Source organism: Clavelina lepadiformis, chromosome 6 (assembly GCF_947623445.1).
Source record: "Clavelina lepadiformis chromosome 6, kaClaLepa1.1, whole genome shotgun sequence".
In the NCBI taxonomy this organism is placed as follows: Eukaryota; Metazoa; Chordata; class Ascidiacea; order Aplousobranchia; family Clavelinidae; genus Clavelina; species Clavelina lepadiformis.
The window spans coordinates 2,419,408-2,439,554 of NC_135245.1; the positions used below are offsets into that span (position 1 = coordinate 2,419,408).

The window sequence follows — 20,147 nt, forward strand, 5'->3', positions numbered from 1 at the left end:
AGTGTCAAAAATATTATTTTGAGGTTGTAGATGTTTTGTTGGCACATTTTAGGAATTGAATTATTGTATATTGGAACAACTCAGGGTTAGGCTAGGCTAGGCTTTCTCTACCTATTTAAGACAATGTAGGCTATAACTAGTCTGTTACAATGAGACTGAAGTACGACCAGGCTGGCAACCCCCAATGTGCACAACTTACAAAAATCGCCGGCAGACAACTGTATGGTGATTGGCCAATACTACCTATGCATTATGATTGTTAAAATTGCCTAAATCAGGATACAGGTACCGGTAGTCATGTAAAACTATTGCTTGTAAAAGTGTTTTTAAATCTGTAATTTTGTACAATATAATATATATACCATTTACAGCATAGGGTCACTAGGGTTTGTGGTTTAGGGCCACTGTACAGTAGTAGCTATTTTTAGTGATGGAGTTAGCTCATGGACTTCTTCTTAATGAAGAAGCTTTAAAGACTATTCCTGACAACAAAAAGGATATTTTTTTGTATGAATGGCTTCGCTTTTTACACAAAGTGCTTAAAGCATCACAAAAGGTAAGTTATAGATTTTAAAGGTCGTCACTTAAACTTTAAGGTTTAGTCATATGGGATTGTCTGAATGTACCTACTATAAATGCAAGAAAGTCTGCTTAAATATTAATCCTTTAAATGACATCAACTCTATCAAAGTGCGAAATGTGCAGCCGTCACATGCATAAAAGTGACAATTACATTATTCTAAAACATGCATATAGCTCAAAAACCAGATCACATTGGGAAAATTTGACTTTATTTTTGAAATCAGCACCCTAAAATTACCCTAAAAGCGATCTTAAACCCCAATCCCCATGAAGTTGATTTAAAATCGTTGAGCTGTGTAATTTTTTTACCGAGATAAATTAAATTGTTCTGTTTCAGTCCGATATCAAAGAGAAGCAAAAGCAGCTCGTCGCACAGTTAAATGCGCAAATCCTTGCTGGGCCTGGCCCACCTACTAGGTCATTGATTGGCTATTGCCTGTCCACACTTTATCAAGTTGGGGACAGTTACTCCATGTATGAGACAGTGAGCAAGTGTAATGAGATCGTTCGAAATAAAGATGACTCTCCAAGCTACCTGTCAATCAGGCTGTAAGTCTATTTCATTGGTTACAATCCATCGTTTTGGTTTGTCTGTCTTTTAACAAAGTTGTGAAATATGTTTTGTTTATTTTTTAGTGCAGCCATTGTGGCAATTGGAATATTGTATGAGGAAAATGGCAGAATGGTGAGTTTCACTTGCTTTTGTTTTTGCTTTAAACAATATCAGAAAGAGAGTGTTTCAGAAAACACATCCTTTCCACTTGGACATTGAAGATACAGTTGTATGATAACGACTTTCAAATGCATGTTTAGCCTTAATTTTTGTAGAAATGCACCGAATGGTTTAAGTAAATAAAAATGTCTGTTATTTGATTTTAGCTTGGTGCATTGTTCACGGATACGGTACAGGTGCTGGTCAAAGGTTTAAAAAACGCCGAGTCACAAACACGATGTGAGACAATGACTGCACTACGTCGACTCTTAGTTGGACTTGGCGCGTCTGCAACTATGTGTCATCGAGATATTTATAAAGTGGCAAAACTTGCGCTGGTCGATCGATCTATGTTTGTCAGGACATCAGCCGCGCAGGTGAGTTCTTTCACGTTGATCTTTTGTGGTAACAATTTTTTTGTTCAATATTTACAGTAATTTTGTTATATCGATGTTATACAGTGTTTAGAAGAACTTATCAAAGAGTCAGCATATGTTTACATGAACGAATTCGAGCCACTCATCCAGCAAGCTGTTCGAGCACTTGATGGCAGCACATATGAAGTTCGATGTGCTGTTGCAAAAATGCTCGGAACATTAGCAGCTGGAACACAAAAACCAAAGCCTGCTGGTATTAATAAAGTACATTAACTTGTGTTTGATCGCGCGTTGAAGTCCTGACAAATATCTCCTGATAAATATTTCCAAATACAGTCAGACCTCGTTAATCCAGACCACTGTGTTTCATCATAAAATGTCAGTTTAGCGGGATATCTGGATTATCAAAAAGCGAAAAATCAATCAATCTTGCAAATGCAGCATCGTGTTCAAAAAACAGTACTCCAATTCAAAGTACCGAGTTACTGACTGGACAGCAACTAAAATAAAATTCTATTTTTTGTATGATCCAACCCAGTGTTGAACCCCAGAACTACCGTATTGAAGACGAATGCTCTAATCACTAGGTTATCTCCGCGACCTTAATCCATCTTTATTTATCAAAATGCATCAACATCACATTATTATGCATAGATAATTTAATCGGCTATTGTTTTCGTCAACTAACTATTGTATCTAGGACAATCGTGAATCATTTTCGCTTCACTCTTAATAATCTGGTTTATTGGATTTTATTGCTATTTATTTAGCCCATTTGTTCCAAAACTTTTGTGTCGCAGTCGGACAGCGGGGTTTCCGGATTAAAGGGGTAAAATGCATTGGAAAAAATCCGTTCCTGGCAGTTTTGTGTCGGATAACGGAGATTATGGTTGTTCGGGGTCCGGATTAACGAGGTCTCACTGTACTTGCTTTAGAGTATGTCACACTCACATGAATGTGTTTTTACTTTATTACTTCTCAGTAACTAAGGGGAAGAAACCAAGCTTTGATGATGCCATGGGGCTTCTTGCGAATGGTTACTTGCAAGCGGGATCCTGGGGAGGAGCTCGGGACCTTTTGAAGGGCTCTGCCAGCAGTATGTTTATTCATGTTTGTAGACATAAATCTAAATTTTAATCATTTTGACCTAAAAGCAAAACTATTGTCTAAGTGGCCCAAATTGATTCGAACTAGTTTGGAAATACATCTCTCATTCATTAAATTAATTCCCTGATTACTATATAATTAATTAGTTATTGTCCATTATTGATTACTTTTTCATTTCATTTTAATTTTCCCCTATAACTATATCAGTGTTTCGTGTTGTTTTGTTTCAAAATAATTTCAAGTGCTTTTTTCTATAAGAAGTAATTACTTGTCAAATGCTGCATTTAAATGGCAAGAGCATTGTAATTGCTCCTACACAATTCACAGGCATGTCGATTCGTAATGTCCGCATCGGCGTAACAGAAGCTCACGTTGAGTTTGCGAGAGAACTTGGTTCAGATTGGCTTGAAACGAACATGACAAGATTTATCAACAAAGTCCTTGAGATAGCTGTCCATCCTAAGGTGGGGAATGTAAATTTCTTTGAGCTTTGTTCATTACCAAACCATAATCTCATATACCTTGAAGGCGACTACAAACCACGTTGAAGCAGTTTACACACGGAGGTGCATATCGTTCATATTTCGTTCAACCATTGGCATTATGTTGGGAGAAGCACAGCAGCAAGTTGCAGTACGTGAACTTTGCAATATCGTATCAAAACACACAGCTATAATAGGTCAGTCAAACAAGCATTATACCATCTTTGCTAAAGTCGGTACAGTGTTATTTGCTCTTTTCTTTGTTGTTCCAAGAATTCTGATGTTTCTTTAGTTTTGTTCTTTCTTTTAATTGCGTTTATTATGTGTCTGTAGATGTAATGGCTAATGATGGGACCAACGGCAACAACACGTCTACGGATGTAATGCTGAGCCAGCACGTTTTGATCTGTGCGACTCAGGAAATCGGCAGCCTTCTGCGATCTCTGGGGACATCAGCATCACCTCTAGTGGCAGAAAAACAGACCAGTCAGTGTCTTTACAAGTTGCTAATCTGCTTTTTTTTACATCGCTAAATTAACATTCTGTCATGTGATCTTTTCGAATTTGCTAACCTGAACATGTTTATAGTCGCTGCACCTAGTGCACGTCCTCACAGTTTAGTACGGTTTTTGTTTTAGGCATAGTGGACCCTATTTTAGGAGTCCTTCTTTACCCATCACAGGCAACCAGGCTATCTGCCGCTTGGTGTTTACGCTGCATCGCCACTGCCTTGCCTGCTCAGTTGTCGCTGTTGATAGACCTCTGTGTTGAGAAGTAAGTTGCAAACTGAACTTTTAGTAAGTATCTGATGGAAAACTTCTATCACAGTGGTTGCCGACTGTTTCCTACTTGTGGAGCCATAGCTACCACAATTCTTTTCTCGCGGACCCCAACGTCAAAATTGTAAATTCATAGTCTGTTTATTGGGAATTAAAGTATAACTTGTGGACCCTGCACCATCTTCGTAGATCCCAAGTTGGGAACCACTGGTCCATGAAGTGCATTAGTCATGGTCATGTTAGTCATAGTCATTAATAAAGTCTAATCAATGAGAATTAATTTTTCGAGAAATTCAGAAGAAAACTCTTTCTATTTCTATTTAAATTATTTCTATCATTGATATTATTTTATCAAATTCTGTCGCCAAAGTACAGCTGCACAAGTACTCAAACAATATTTCCTATCCAATTATGTGACCTTCATCACAGAATGGAAAGCTTGAAGGCCTCAGGGGAGGCATTATCTGGATACAGCGCTGCACTCTCTGCATTGCTTGGAGCCGTCAAGGACTGCCCCATGGGAATTTCACATGCAAAGGGCAATGTATGCTTCTACATTGTTATTATGCTCATGTCTAGAGCCAGTTTAGCTATGTTAACAAATATTAACGTACGTCGCGATTGATCTTTTTGTAATTTTTTTTTTATCAGAAAATTTTCAATGTTGCTGAGAAGATTCTGCGATCTGTTGGTCAAAATACAAAGATTTCTATTTTCCGAACTCAGTCCGGATGGCTTCTTATTGGTGCATTGATGACATTAGGTAGGAAACAGAGCTACTGTTGTATCTTATCTGGCAAGTGTTATTAGAAGATTGACATCATGTCATTTAGCTGTAATTCATTAATTTTTATCCAATGATGCTTTTCATGTTAACAAATTTAATGTGATGTTTAAGCATTGATCCATACTTCGAAGAAAAATTTATGCCATGCTGTACAGTGTACACAGTCAGAATGCATTAACAATGATCAAGGCACTATGTCTTTGAAAAGAATTGCAATTAAAGTTAAATTTCGTTAATTTAACTCTAATCACTTGGAAGTTTACCAGTGTCACATCGATTTTAATGATAATGCACTACTGCGGCACATCAGTGGTTTGTTGTGGTTATGTAAAAGCTTTTATCATAACTTTGTATCAAGGTGTTCTAAGTTCTACCGATATTATTCCAGCAATTGTTCGTTCATGAAATGCGTCGAATGTATATATTTTATTTATGCGTTAACTACTAAAAATGTCTTTTTCTGACAGTAATCCATGGCCCATGGTATGCATCTGTTCTGAATTATATGTCATATTTACAAATAAAGGTGCGATGCAACGGCATCCTTAGTTAACTGGTTAGAAAGTTACTCATCATATTTTATCAAGTGGTTGGTGAAACCACACCGCCTTGAAGCTGTTTTTATCGATGCTGAAATATTATTCATCAGTTGGCCACCGTTTTCACGTCTTAAAATAAATTCATAATCCAGTTCCACATTATCTTGAATTAGGTCCTTCGGTCGTCAACAGTTTTCTTCCAAAGCTCATACTGATGTGGAAGACATCTTTTCCGCGCTCGATGCGGGAGCTGGAGCAAGAAAAACAGCGAGGAGATCCATTCACGTGGCAACTTGCTCTTGAAGCTAGAGCCGGTTCTCTCTGTGGTAAGAAGTCAGTGAAGAGTCATTTGGAATAAATTGGTCCTCACAAACATTAATAATGTTATGAATATAAAAGATTTATATTTTATCCACCATGTTATATGCCGCATGGATAATGTGTTGTTAATCTTCGTCTTGCAGCCATGCGCAGTTTTGTGGCTCACTGCGGACCACTTCTAACTGAAGAAACAAAACGAAAAATCATGATCCCATTGGAGAGCGCCATGGCAATGATGGGCTTGTAAGTCTACATAAAAATTTTCCCAATATCACAAACTCCAATATACTCCGAATTTTGATTATAAAATCATTCCACTCATTCTGTTTGTGTTTTTCATTTAATGTGAACTGAACATCGATTGTGAATGTGAACATAAGCCCTAACGGTAACGTAGTTACCACAAAATAAAAGATAAGTGTGGCAAAGATAGATAGGTTGTGATAAATTGCATAAAGTATAGCATTGCCTCCTCAGACCCTTAAATCATACACTTATTTAGGATTCCAGAGATCGTAGCAATACACGGCCCTCACCTTAAGGCAGGTGCTGCCATGCTTAGGCTTCGATTGTATGACATTCTTGCTTTGCTGCCACCCAGTGTGTACGAAGGTGATAGTAAGCATGTTATCATGTGCTTAAATATGTAGACTCATTACCTTGATAATTAAGTTACTTGCTTACTTCATAATTTTCATGACAAAGTTTAATATTGTTTACATCATGATCAGCAAATGGAAATCAGATTGGTTTATCAAGATTTACAAATTATAATTGAAGTACAGTGAGACCTCGTTAATCCGGACCCCGAACAACCGGAATCCCCGTTATCCGACAAAAAACTGCCGGGAACGGATTTCTTCCTATGCATTTTACCCCTTTAATCTGGAAACCTCGCTGTCCGACTCCGACACAAAAGTTTTGGAACAAATGTGCTAAATAAATAGCAATAAAATCCGATAAACCTGATCATTAAGAGTGAAGAGAAAATGATTCTCGATTGTCCTAGATACAATAGTGTGTTGACGAACACAATAGTCGATTATCTACGCATAATAATGTTGCAGTTTCACTCTTTAAACTCCTACGCATACGATACTTTGAATTTCATTAAGGTGCATACTGCTTTTTGAACACGGTGCTACATTTGCAAGATTGATTGATTTTTCGTTTTCAGATAATTAATTAATCCTTATACCCCGCTAAACCGGCATTTTATGACGAAACAAAGTGGTTCGGATTAACGAGGTCTGACTGTACACAAGTAGAAGGTGAAACTGTTTTGCTCTTGAAATCCTGCAAAATCAACGCAAATTTCCTTGATTTTTAGGAAGTTTCAGTGCTTTACTTCGTGAGCTGGTAGCTGAGTTCACGCTAACTGACAATCCTGCGAATACCACTACATCGTTACTAAGATCTCTATGTCACCAAGATGACAGTGCCCTGCTTGGGTCTTGGCTTAGAGTATGCTGCTGAAATAGTCAACAATTGAACAACTATTATTGTTTGTAATAATACGTGAAGAAAATAACATGTTGTATTGATTGACATATTTATCTTCCACAATAGGAAACTGACCAGAGTCTGGTTGAGGTCCAGCTACAAGGCCACAGCGCATCTGGCTCTGGTTCTATAGAACACGATGCCACCACTATCTATCTCCAGTCACCGCAGGTATGTTGTATGCCTTGCTTACTTGCTTCCAGATGTCATTATTTAACTCACTTTTACCCATGAGCGGTCGTAGCTTCGTTTCAGACCAAAACTTTGACTTTTACTTTTGGATCTATTATGTTTTAGTTCTTGGTTTTGAAGAAAATCGATGTCATTAAATAAAAATTTATCTCAGGAAAATGTTGCGCCAGGCCCGTTACCACTAGGTGTCAGTGTGATTGATGCAGCGATTGCCCTATTTGGGTTGGCGTTTCCCCATGTTGCCATGAAGCATCGTTTACAGATGCTGAAACATTTTGACGATTGTGTCAAGCAAGCTGCCAAAAATGCACAACGACAACGCGCAATACAAATAAATGTCTTTACAGCACTTATATGTGCTCTGAAAGGTTTGTTGTTGTTACTGTAGAATGTAGATCATAAAATTTCATTAGCATTGCTTTGTAAGTAATCGTACGTGTTAATGTTTGGGATGAATATGAAACAAAAAGTTTAAACTATTCATTAGGCTTTACTTGTAAAAACTTCTCAGTTTTAATGCCAACAAAAGTTCAGGATGTGTGTCGTATAAGAACTACCCATAAAACCTTACTTAAATAAACTAAAATGAAACAATGAGCATAAAAGATAGTGAAACTTAGAAGAAGAAAATCATGCGTTTATATTCCGCTACTAGGTTTAGGAGAGAGCAAGCGACATTTAGGAGGCAACGAAGTCCGAAGCGCAGCAAGTGAGCTCATATTATCGGCGTTAACATCATCGGACATCACGTTAAGATGTGCTGCCGGTGAAGCTGTGGGCAGGATGGCGCAGGTCACCAACAATCCAACCTACGTTGCTAAAACTGCGCAGCTTTGTTTTGAAAAGTAAGATTTTGCTATGTTCTAATCCTGCTTTCTTTGCTCATATTTTGTGCCCATCGACTTAGCCTAGCTTACTGTTAGCATTGATGCCACTTTAACACTTTCTACTGGAAGTTTTCTTTGCGTTTTGTGTAGTAAATTTTTATATGGTGTAACAGCTGGTCAGCTGGGTCAATATTACGACGTTATTATCCTTGTGACCGTTTGTGACTTATCCAGGTTAAAAACAGCGCGTGATGTCATATCGCGTACCGGCCACTCACTAGCTCTTGGATGTTTGCATCGTTACGTTGGAGGAATGGGATCGGGACAACATCTTAGGATGAGTGTTGGAATATTGCTTGCACTTTCACAAGATAGCAATTCTCCTGAAGTGCAGGTTAGATTTGCTGCTGCATTTTTACTTTAAGAACAGAAAAATATTTGATTAATTGTAGTGGATGATTATTGTTAGCTCACTATGATACATGTGGTATAGAGTATTATATTGACATAAATAATAATATTAATAAATTGCTCTCAGTTTTACTTGTATTCTGTTTTGTTGGCCAATTTTTTCACACCTGTTTATTTATTATAGGTTTGGGCTCTTCATGCTTTGTCCTTGATAGTCGACGCTTTCGGTCCGATGTTTCGATCGTTTGTTGATTCCACTTTGCACGTTGTGCTCACACTTTTCCTGCAGGTGGCGCCACACCACATGCAAGTCCATCGATGTCTGAGTCGTTGTCTTGGCGCTCTAGTCACTACACTTGGTCCTGAACTTCAAGGTAGGAACTGGATTGATAAGTAAGGCTTCAGATAGAACAAAGAAGCAAAGTGTTTAAAAGATGAACTTTTGGAAGTTGTATGATGTCATATATGTCGTTATCTTTCCTGTTAACATAGAAATCGTGAACAGATGTTGTAAATGACGTAATAATCAAAGAATATTTGACAATTTAAGCAAATGTATTCATATTCAGGTAACGCCACTGCAATAACAACTGCACGATCTTCCTGTTTAACATGTTGCGCAATCATGTCACATCATGCAGATGTGCAGGTAGACTTAGTATACCTTCTGAACAGCTAAAAAATTGTATACTATGTGCAGTAAAATGCTCAAAGTTGTATCTAATTTTAGTTATCAACTGAGCGGCCGCATACGTCAAACTACAATTCTTTCTTATTCAGGTTCAGTCGGAATCAGTTTCCTGCCTCCAGCAATTACATATGTTTGCGCCACGCCATGTTGAGCTTTCAACCCTCGTACCAAGGCTGTGTGTAAGTATAAGGCAAATCAATAGATCGTAATCAGAAAAATTTATTTAGAAATTCAATTTTTTGGTTATCACGCTAACTTTAGCTTTTCTACAACTTAATTTTACGTTTTATTCATAGTGCTACCTCTCCAGCTGGCACCTGATACTGCGACGTTCTGCTGTGTCATGCTTACGTCAGCTTGCACAGAAGGAAGCGCAAGAAGTTTGTGAGATTGCATCGAGATGTTCCAAGCCAAACTGCAATGAGAAGTTCGGGGTCACCATCGGAGACACAGGTAACTCAGCTGGGATTAGGATCAATCAACTGTTGTAAATTTGCCCGAGGTAACCCTTCTCTCACTCTCACAGTAGTTAGACAATCTTTGTTTTGATTGTAAGTTATACCGTGGAAAGCTTAATGATGTCTTGTTCACTGTTTCATCTCGGTCTGGTTCATTTATGTGGGCAAACATGCCCGACTATGTGGTATTAGTTACACAACTTATTTTGCTATTTGTCTTTTTTGTTTCTCTTATTGCCAATTTTTAATAATATTCACAGAACTATTACAGAATGTCAATGCTCATTAAGTTGTTTTTTTTTTAGATATAAACTATCAGTTTCAATACTTACAGCGAATAATATACTATAACGGAAATATATATCAAGTAATTACTGTGTATTATTGTGTGTTAGGTCTAGAAGGAGCTTTATTCTCGGTACTGGATAAAGAGGTTGACATGAAGTTGACATCCGACACCAGGGACACCCTCAGTCATATCTTCCAAGCTTTGGCCCTCAATAAATTGAGCTTTTGGGTCGCTCTGTGCAAATCAGTATTGGCTGCATCTACAGGTTAGTAAAATCTTAACTAGTTAATTGTTAACTAAATAAGTCATTTAGCTTCTGGTAAATTGTCATCTTCATCGGGTAAGACTGAAACATAACACAAAATTGCACGATTAACGCACCGATACAAACTAGACACAAATCAACAATCCAGGATCTTCGATCCAAAGATTTTTATTTCTTTTTCTTTTTAAACTACAATTATTGTCCAATCCCAGACACCGTTACGCTGAGTACAGTTGATCAGCAGCAGCAGGAAACCGGAGACGACAAAGATGCGAATGATGACGACACCTTCACAGCGAGAAAGAAAGACAGCAAACCTAAGGTGAGTGGTGACATGCTTCAAAATCATTTTATTTTCCAACGCTGATGATGTTGTAAGATGTTTCTTTGCTGAAGTGATTATGATGTCATCAGGGACGTCACCAGACTTTGAACGGTATTTTTAAAAACCATTTTAAAGAATGTAATTCTACCCCGATGGCCAACAAGAGTCTTTGCTGTGGATTTGATTCGTCGCGTCATCGCAATGTGTAGACAGTCCGATGCCAACCCGGCACATTTCGACCTGGCATCGGCCAGGAATATTGTGCGAAGCGGGAAGAAAGGTCTGTGCACGGACATTCCCTTATATATATGGACATTATAAGATATCACTTCATTTATTATTATTATATCATCTTAGTTTTTTTTAATCAAATTACTGCATTTGACACGATCGTGTTAACTGATCACAGAATAAGCATTTGTTTTCTCATATTAGGGGAATTCCTTGTGCTTCATCTCAGCGATCTGGTCCGGTTGGCGTTCATGGCATCGACTGATAACTGCACACAATTGCGAATGGCTGGCCTAGAAGCGTTGCAGGTGGGTTTGATTCTGTGCATTTGAACCGAATAGCTTAGATTATTTCTTATTACTTTTCAACTGTCAAATATTTGCGATATAATCCAATGTAGGCAACTTGTTGATAATTTCCTCGTTACGCAGGATATAATAAAGTATTTCAAGGATGTACCGGAACCAGAATTCCACGGCTCTGTTATTCTCGAACAATATCAAGCTAACGTGAGTAACCAAGAAAGTTTCAAATGCCAGCCCTCATTAGAAATCTCACGAGACAGAACCCTGCTGTTTAATATAAGACTTAATTCCTGTCTATAGCGATCGGCATAATATAAAAGATGACGTGTGATAAAAAAAATCCCGTTTAAAGGTCAAATTCTCCATTCTGGTTGTTTTCGTTTATTGATAATTACGATTAGTTTGAATAATTATTACCGTAGTCTTTAATAGTTATGTCGTTGTTTTGTGTGGATGTCAGGTTGGTGCGGCTCTGCGCCCTGCGTTTTCAGCCACAGACGCCCCCCATGAGGTGACCGTCCGTGCGTGCGAGGTGTGCAGTGCGTGGATCTCGAGCGGGGTTGTCAGTGACTTGTCCGATCTTCGAAGAGTCCACGCTCTTCTTGTATCCAGCCTCGAGAAAATTAAAGAGGTAAATTCACTGATGTTTGCGTAACTGGGGTCAAATTCCTAGGGTGGTCAGTTAATTCAACCCAAAACGAATAACCCCAAGATAATCTAAACAACAGATTCAGGTTTTTTCAGTCCTGGGGCTATTCAACCTACAGACGTTGGTTACGTCGTCCTGGGTTGAATCGACCTGGAACAGAGCCTTAGACCTCAAACCAGTTTCGTTGTGCAGTTTATATGTGAAAGTGCTGTCGTCCTTCATGTTCTATGGTGTGACATGCAGATGTTGATGAATAAGATCATGACTTCTGTGCTTGAAATACTTATCAGTGGCAATTTTCATCAAATTTGCAGGTAAACAGTGAAAATTCCAGTTCAAGACCAGACCATAGCGAAAGTGCATCGACCATGGAAAAACTGGCGGTGCTAAAGGCTTGGGCAGAGGTGGGTTGTTTTCATCCAAATTTGGTTGTAATTGCCAGCCGGAGTGTCAACGTCTGTTGTCGCGTTGTGAATCCATCAAAACATTTTACCCTCACGTACAACATTTAGGTTTACATTGGTTCTGTTGAGAATAAGCCGGCCAAGAAAGAAGCAAAATCAAGCAAAGAAAATCTATTAAGTTTGGTCGAACCTCACCTTACTGTGCTCGCCAATCTCTGGCTTAAAGCTTTAAAGGATCAGGCCATTTTGAAGTTGCCTCCTGAACTGATAGGACATCTGCCTACACCAGGTACTACAAGACTTAGTAACTTAGTGACTTCTTTTATCGGTTACTCGGCGTGTATGACAAGCCACGTATTTTACTGTTTATGTTACATCAATAACGGGGTTAATCAAGTTCAAGTAAAATTTTATTGCAAAGTTTTAGCAATTTCTTAATGTTTCTTTTGATTAAAGCTTAAATGTCAGTGTAACCTACTCCCAGATGGAAGCTTTTTCACCATGGAAACCATGTCGTCCGTGAGATCACACTACAGCTATGCCTGGCCGACCATCATGCATGCCCTTGCTCTGTGGCTCGCTCACGTGGACTTCCAGGATGACGGTCAAGATGAAGAAGATGCAAAAATTAAGCTCGTTCAGGAAGAAAGAAGGAAAAGGCTCCACCTAGTGATGGGTGTGTGGTAGTGTTTGGTTGCTGCTAAGTTAAAATATTTGAAGGTTTTAGCTGACTGGTTGTAATAGTGGAAGTGACTTTTCTCATGAATCGTAATTTGAGTTTTTTTATTTTTCTGCAATTTTTTGCCTAATCCAGGTCACTTTATAAATGATTTATACCAGGGGTGGGCAAACTAAGCCCCGCCGGCACTTGCAGAAAATCCTACTCATCACTTATTGTTTTAATTAAACAGGTTCCATGACAAAATATTATTCCCTTTACGAGTGTGTTTTTCTCTTCACTTTCAGCGCGTAAACATACACACGTCAGTCGCGCATGTATTGCAACATGCTCTCAGCAACTAGCCGTACACTTCTCACGCATTCTTTGATTCAATTGTTTGATCATAAAATACAAATACGGTAGCGGCTACCGTAGGCCTTTGTGATGATGATTGCATAGCTTTAAACGTAACTGAGTGTGAAATCCAAAAATTGTGTTTAATATGAATATGCGTTTATTTACACACCGGGTAAATTTTCCTACTTTGTAATGAGAGTGTGCGGCCCCCCGGCTGCAACATTTTTTCAAATGTGGCCCTCAGTACAAAAAGTTTGCCCACCCCTGATTTATACGATTAAACACTCCTGTGACTTTAAACGATTAAAGAAAATATGTTCCCATTCTCCCATGTAATCATAGCAAAGTGCACAATTATTAACGGTAAACATTAAAAATATTTTTTGTTACAATTTTCACAGGAGTCTGCGTCGAAGCGCTTTGTTCGCCGAGAACGTCTGAATCAATCAGTGTGATTGTGTCATGTTTGTCAACGCTTGACGCACTACTGTCGTCTGCCTGGACACGAAAAACCATCGGAAACGACCAGGTAGCCACGTCATGAAAGAAAACTTTTTACTCATATGTCATTGGTCCCTAATCTTTCAATTTTTCATTCTGGGATATAATGTGTGAGCGATTACGCTATTTTTTTATACATTTACTGTTCAAATATGCGTTGTGTTGGTTTGTCAATATTTTTTCAACCCATGTCTATATTCAAGCATTGTATCGACCAACTCTGAATTGTTTTAAATGTTATTTTTTTAGGTTCTCGGCATCGAGATTTTGAATGTGCTTCATCGACTTCTACTCACCAGAGACTCATACCCAAGTCAACAGATAGTCCTTAGCGTAGTCAAGAAAATAGTCCAAGCTGCAAAGTTCCACTTACACCGAGATGGAGGTGCTCAAATGCTTTAACGTCTATGATTAAACTTTCATTTTATGCTAAAAAATTTTACAAGCATATTCTAACCGTAGTTTTTATCCAACGTTCCTCAGTCGTATTACTTATGATTCCAACGAGACGCGGTGACGTAAAAGTACTTAGCGAACAGGTTAATAGTTGAACAGTACCTATGTAGTAAGTTGTCTATACCAATAGCCACAAGTTACAAAGACTTAGCTTTCAAATGGAACGAAACAAATCTTATGCAGAATTCACTGAGGTCCAGGAGTTAGGCGAAGGTGGTGAAAATGGGGAACTTATAACCGGCCAATCAACCGTATTCGCCGTGCTGGAGGTCTGCATGTGCGTGCTGGTGCGGCAGATGCCTTCTATAAACCCCACTTTCAGGTGACTGTTCGGTTGGCATCCAAACACATACTGTGATTATTTGTTTACCTCCTACTATACCGGTTAAGTTTTTTAAATTTTCTTAATTTTTTTCTGACCGTCTGATTGATTTTTCCAGGAGCACCACCCAAGAACAGGTTTCGACCAATAAGAATCTCACGCCGCAGGGAGCTCAGCTTGTTAGCACGGCAACTCATCTACTCGGAGAAGTTCTTGGCCTCTGTTCTGAAAGAGGTTTAGTCTGGCATGGTTGTGACGTTTTAACACTCACAACTTTAGTCGTATTTTGCGAATATTCATTTATTTCTTTATTTGTTCGCACTTTTTTACTCATAGCTTCTTTATTTATGGTTTTTATTAAGTTTTAACCTTTGTAAAAGCTGTAAATGTTGCTGAGAATTTTCAAAGTTCTTTTTATCGAATTTTAAGCTTTTCCATCTATTCAGACATGAAATATATTGAAAATCATCTAAAGAGTGCCCTTGAACTTCGTTGCAGGTAGTCTTACCATCCTTCCCACTCTACTCTTCCTATTGGTCGGTGTCGTCCGTGAAGGAACGTCGCGTAGCAACGCAAGTCAACCATCTTACGTCACCGTCACAGCAGCTGCGTTGCAGGTACTTAGTACGTTGCTATGTCGTTTGCTCGTTATAATTTGTCGTATTGTCAGTAATCGCACATTAATTAAACGTCAATTACTTTATTTGATGCCGTATTTTTCTGTTTAATTGCCGCGTTGCGATACTTCAGTATTGCATTTCATTGAGTCTGGGATTAGCAATTTTATTTACATACGAACATCTCCATTTCTGCCCAGACGCTACAGTCGATTATGACGTCACCGTTTCTGAAGACAGAAAAGTTCATTCGCGAATGGAACCAGCTTCTCCAGAGCGCACTCGTCTCTGTACTTGAATTGGCCAAAGAAGGTGATGTGTCAGCGGTGGAAATTGTTAAAACTGTTCATTTTGCCCTTACCACCGTACCATTGACTCAGTTTAGCTGATATTGACACCAATGCCTTGTCAGTGGTTTAATAAATATAATTTTATCAATTCTTAATCAACTAAGAACAAAGCGGAATCCGCATCCAGCCGTTGGTGAAATAATTGTTTCAGTTGTGTAAATTAGAATCTATTTTCAGTAAAATAAAAAACGTTATAAGTGCGCTTTTTAAAAGCGTATTGGAAAAATTTAAAAACTCTTTTTTCACCAGATGCTTATGACGTCATATCATTGATGGCGTGCGTGGCCCTTTTTCTTCTCCAAGCGCCATCGTCAGTGTGCAATACTCCAAAGCTTTTGGTGAAGATTTTAGAGTTTTTTGCTATGTGTTTCAATAGCAATGATGCCAAGGTGATTGTTGCTGCCAACATTTACAAATACAAGTGATTAAAGTGAAGGATTTTAGATATGGAACTTATGCACACGTTGTACGTTTCTTTTTTTTGAGAAAATTTGCTGTTACTCTTCACTGACCTTTGAATGGTGTAGTAAGTCTACATCTACAAATATCAAACATTTTGTTTAACCTGAATGATGTTTTTGCTTAAAGTGAATGTAGCATTTTTTCGATTTTCTGACGATTTTTCGCAAGGAATTCTCTTTTGCTGTTAATTGTTTGTTTTTCTCCTCGAACGCTTTCTATTTTCCAGATCAAGCTGAAGTGCATGACTCACCTCTCTCGTATCTTCCGCCACCCAGAGGCACTTCTTTCCCGATCTTTCATACACAAGATGGCGCCTTTGATCGTGCAATATCTTGACACCGAGCAGCAGGAAATGACGTCAGATGACGTACCTGTCGTCATCGAGGCTTTGAGCTTGGTCGAGCAGCTGGTCTTGCTTACAGAAGAAGTTCATCGTTAGTCGAAGTTTTCTCTTTTGCTTCATTATGATATCATAATGACGTCATAAATAATGTTTGTTGTATTTATCTGCACAACACAGATTTATTTATAAAGGTTTTATTTTCGATCAGGCCATAAATGTTTGTGCGCACTGAGCTGCAAAAACAACTTGATAGAATGAGTGTTTTTCATTCTCTGCGTTTACCTGATAAATACGGTTTCAGGTCGATTCAACCCAGTACGACCCAACTACAACTATCGTCCATGGGCTGAATCGCCAATGGGTTGAGGAGGCGTCAAACACCAAAAAATGCCATAAAATCTTTGTTTGTTTTATTATACAGTGAATCTACTTAAATACTTAAAGACTGATTACTCGAAAAATCCTCCATGGCGCTCTCTGAAATTTTGCATGTCAATTTAGTATGCTTTGAACTACCATTCCATAAAATGCCATCAAAAAACCATGATTCAAACTTTTTTTACAGAGGCGCAAAAGAAACACTAGAATTTTTGGTCTAAAAAACCCAATTTTAGCTACTTTCATGCTAATTTTTAGCCTAATTCTGCACACGACCTGGGACATTGAAGCACGCCAACTGCTAGGGTAATTCCCAGGCTAGAAAACAACACCAACAGTGCTGCCTTCGGATTGGTCTAAATAGGTTTTTTAAAGCCCTACATAGGAATACAACAAATTCATAAAGATCTTAGTTTTAGGCGTTTGACGCCTCCTTACCTGTCCTGGGTTGAATTGACCGACCACCATAAAATAGAATGATAAAATGCAAATCATGAACGAAAAGCAACGGCAAAGAACATCGGGACATTTATATCCTCCATCGCGGGAATAAAACCGCTTCTCTTCCGCAGGAGACGAGATGGCGGGTATGTTGATTCCTCTTCTCATCAGTAAGCTGTTGGTTGATCCGCGGAAAGCGGACACGAACGGAAACCGATCCGCCCCGAAAGTTTCCCTGCATCAACATTGTCTGCAAAGGTTGCTCCAGATAGGACCAAAGTATCCGCAAGCTTTCAAGGTGAGATGTTGGCTTAATCATGAGTTGGTCAACCATTGCAAGGCCCAATGGTTAATACACTGGACTTTGTTCAAACAAGATCGCGTAGAATATAGGTATCGTGAGATGATTATAACGCTGCGTAGAACAATGGCGTCGTCAGAAGGAAAATTTTAAAATTTGTTGCTCAAGTATTCTACAGTATTTTTATAATATGGGTCACTTTTGGGTGATAATGTCCAGCAATTGTGTGGATTAGGCTACGAACCGCAATGAAACGCTAAACAGCTGTGAAACGACAGCCTAGCCCAGTAGTTCTCAACCTTTTTTGGCTTACTACACCCTGCAAACAACCAAAAGATTTGGCGGCACCCACAGTCAAACCAAAAAGTTTCTGCATTAAATAAAAATAATTTTTCGCAACCGTTTTCCTGGACTAGTGATTACTGCGCAATAATTTGCGGCACCCTTGCAAAACGTAAATGGCACCCCGGTTGAGAACCACTGGCCTAGCCTGTAGGTTTGCGTCTCTACTGTCGCCCGATTTGCTTGTTCATTTGTTCTGCTTGTACATCGCTGTATTCTGTAAAAATATTATTCTTTTAACTAAGATATTTCAAGTAACCAAAAGATTTACAAAAACATTTCCCAAATTACTTTGCAGAGTTCTTTGGCGAGTAATCCTCAGTACAAATTGTCGCTAGAGGCCGCCATTCGTCAAAACCAGGTTAAAATCCAACACCAGCAGCAGCAGAGAGCAGCCGTAGCTTCGGTGACGAAGAAGGCCCAGGCGCAACCGTCGATAGCATTGAAGATGGATTTCTCTAATTTCGGCAAAAAATAACACAAACAAACCGCCGCTTCTATATTTTATTGTATTCACTCGTATTGAGTCCACTGCTAGCACTTCCATATTTAGATGATTTTATTTACGCATCAAATGTTGTGAGAAGAGGTGACGAATAAAAATTATAATTACATTGACAGAAATGGTGTATTTGAGAATAAGTTGTAATCCTATACAGCAGTGGTGCAGTTATTGAAGGGACACAAACCACCAACCTTTAGTAAATTATGAGTTCATTTTATCATCAAAATTAAATCACCAGAACCACAAAAGAACTTCTTACTTTAATCAATTTACGCCGCTTTAAAGTGTTGACTACCAACACTTGTTAAAAGATAACCACCCATTTGCTTGATAAAGCCCCGGTTCTGTTTTTCAACTTAAAGTTCGTATCAGGCACTTTCAAATAACGCGACGTTGCCGAGAAAATTTGACAAAGATGTCGTCACCAGTGGCTGTGTTTCATTAATTATCTAGGTCGGTCAGTTACTGAATTTAACACACGCAGTCAACGGTACGCTGTGGCACTAAAAGACCGATGAAAGATGGGTAACATACATCGTGATTTGATGTGAAGGTTCGTTGTTGCCACGGCTTAATTGGCGGTTAATTGCGTCCTAAAGAGAAGCCGCTACATACCGCAGCTTGAGATACTGCAGTAGGTTGGCGTGGATGGGAAATATACTGAAAAGGGTTCAGAAGAGTTTGTACAAAGATACGTTGTAATCTTTTGTAAACAGTTTGACATTTAAGCCGCTTTAAGTTTACTACTGTAGCATAGAGTTTAGCGCTGCGAGAAACTGCAAAATAAAAATCAGACGTAGCCTGAATATATGTACAGTACATTTAGTTTTCTGTCGGTCCAAGAAATTCATGACTAATTGAAATGACACTGCGTCAAAATAAAACCTAAATATGTTGATTTTTGCTTCGGTGCTAAGCGCGGGGCTCAAAGCTGTCTTGTCACTCGCACAGGCTAAGGCCTGCCCCGTGAATTGCTAGTTCTCAATTTAAGACATCGGGAGATTTTTCATCTGATAAGAAATTCCTCTGTTTGGAAATCGATAATTAATTTAATGACAGTTTGAATGATCACGGTGGAAAATTCTAATCACGTCAAATTAAATGAACGGTGAAGACCCACAAAAAATGTAATTTCACTTTGTCATATTGTCATAACCATCCAGGTACTATCGACAAAATTTGAAGTAAGACTATAGACTTGACAAGACCATTAACAGAGTCTTGTGGTCTAAATTATTGCAAGACTACACAAACGCTTCATCCCAGCTGAACAAATACTATGACGCGGCAACATCGAAATTGTCAGCTGACTTTAATGAGGTGTTACTGCAGATTGATGGACTTCGGTGAGCCCGAAGAATCTTAAGTCAAAAATTGATAACCGACTGCACTCGCTTCTTTGTAAAGTAACAGGGACTTCAGCTTCAGTTAGATGCTTTTATGTCTTGGCACTTTTAATACAGCACAGCAGTAAAATTACCAACTCTTGCTGTAAAACTATAGGCTGAACACCGTGTACGACGACACAGCTGGAGGACGAAGATGACTTAACTTGATAATAAAATATGCATAAGTTTTCTTTAAAAAATTAGCTCGATGAAAGAATTTTATAAGCGTAACTGAAACTTTCCATTTTCGTTTGTTAGAAGTATAGAACATACATAGACTGATGTCAAAGAAAAATCGAAAGAACTAATTCTTGTTCGTTGCAACAGAGAAAGAGATGCAACGTTAAAAAACGTTTTTCAAAAGTTTTCAAATGAAGATAATACTGTAAGTGAAGATGTAATTACAACTAACCTCAAGGTATCCTAAAAAGGTCTTGGGAATTTGCTGTTTACGTCAATCGATGAACGTGAAAATCGATCAGTAGAA

At 38.6% G+C, this 20,147-nt stretch overlaps 1 protein-coding gene across 1 annotated transcript; it reads left to right on the top strand.

Moving 5' to 3' along the window:
* The first annotated feature begins 372 nt into the window (after positions 1 to 372).
* On the top strand, positions 373 to 18,391 carry LOC143461717 (HEAT repeat-containing protein 5B-like). The gene is made up of 43 exons (XM_076959554.1): positions 373 to 556; positions 920 to 1,131; positions 1,219 to 1,267; positions 1,462 to 1,671; positions 1,756 to 1,924; positions 2,654 to 2,767; positions 3,106 to 3,242; positions 3,307 to 3,457; positions 3,594 to 3,746; positions 3,899 to 4,034; positions 4,469 to 4,583; positions 4,691 to 4,802; positions 5,539 to 5,691; positions 5,830 to 5,929; positions 6,189 to 6,298; positions 7,017 to 7,150; positions 7,256 to 7,360; positions 7,536 to 7,749; positions 8,037 to 8,226; positions 8,443 to 8,602; positions 8,804 to 8,993; positions 9,189 to 9,268; positions 9,400 to 9,489; positions 9,607 to 9,763; positions 10,164 to 10,322; positions 10,535 to 10,644; positions 10,783 to 10,927; positions 11,083 to 11,186; positions 11,310 to 11,387; positions 11,644 to 11,814; positions 12,147 to 12,236; positions 12,345 to 12,525; positions 12,721 to 12,912; positions 13,656 to 13,783; positions 14,005 to 14,140; positions 14,395 to 14,533; positions 14,652 to 14,767; positions 15,032 to 15,150; positions 15,351 to 15,462; positions 15,750 to 15,889; positions 16,189 to 16,396; positions 17,256 to 17,422; positions 18,066 to 18,391. The coding sequence occupies exons 1-43, from the start codon at positions 431 to 433 to the stop codon at positions 18,243 to 18,245; spliced, it is 6,042 nt and encodes a 2,013-aa protein (XP_076815669.1). The 5' UTR covers positions 373 to 430; the 3' UTR covers positions 18,246 to 18,391.
* The last annotated feature ends 1,756 nt before the right edge of the window (positions 18,392 to 20,147 follow it).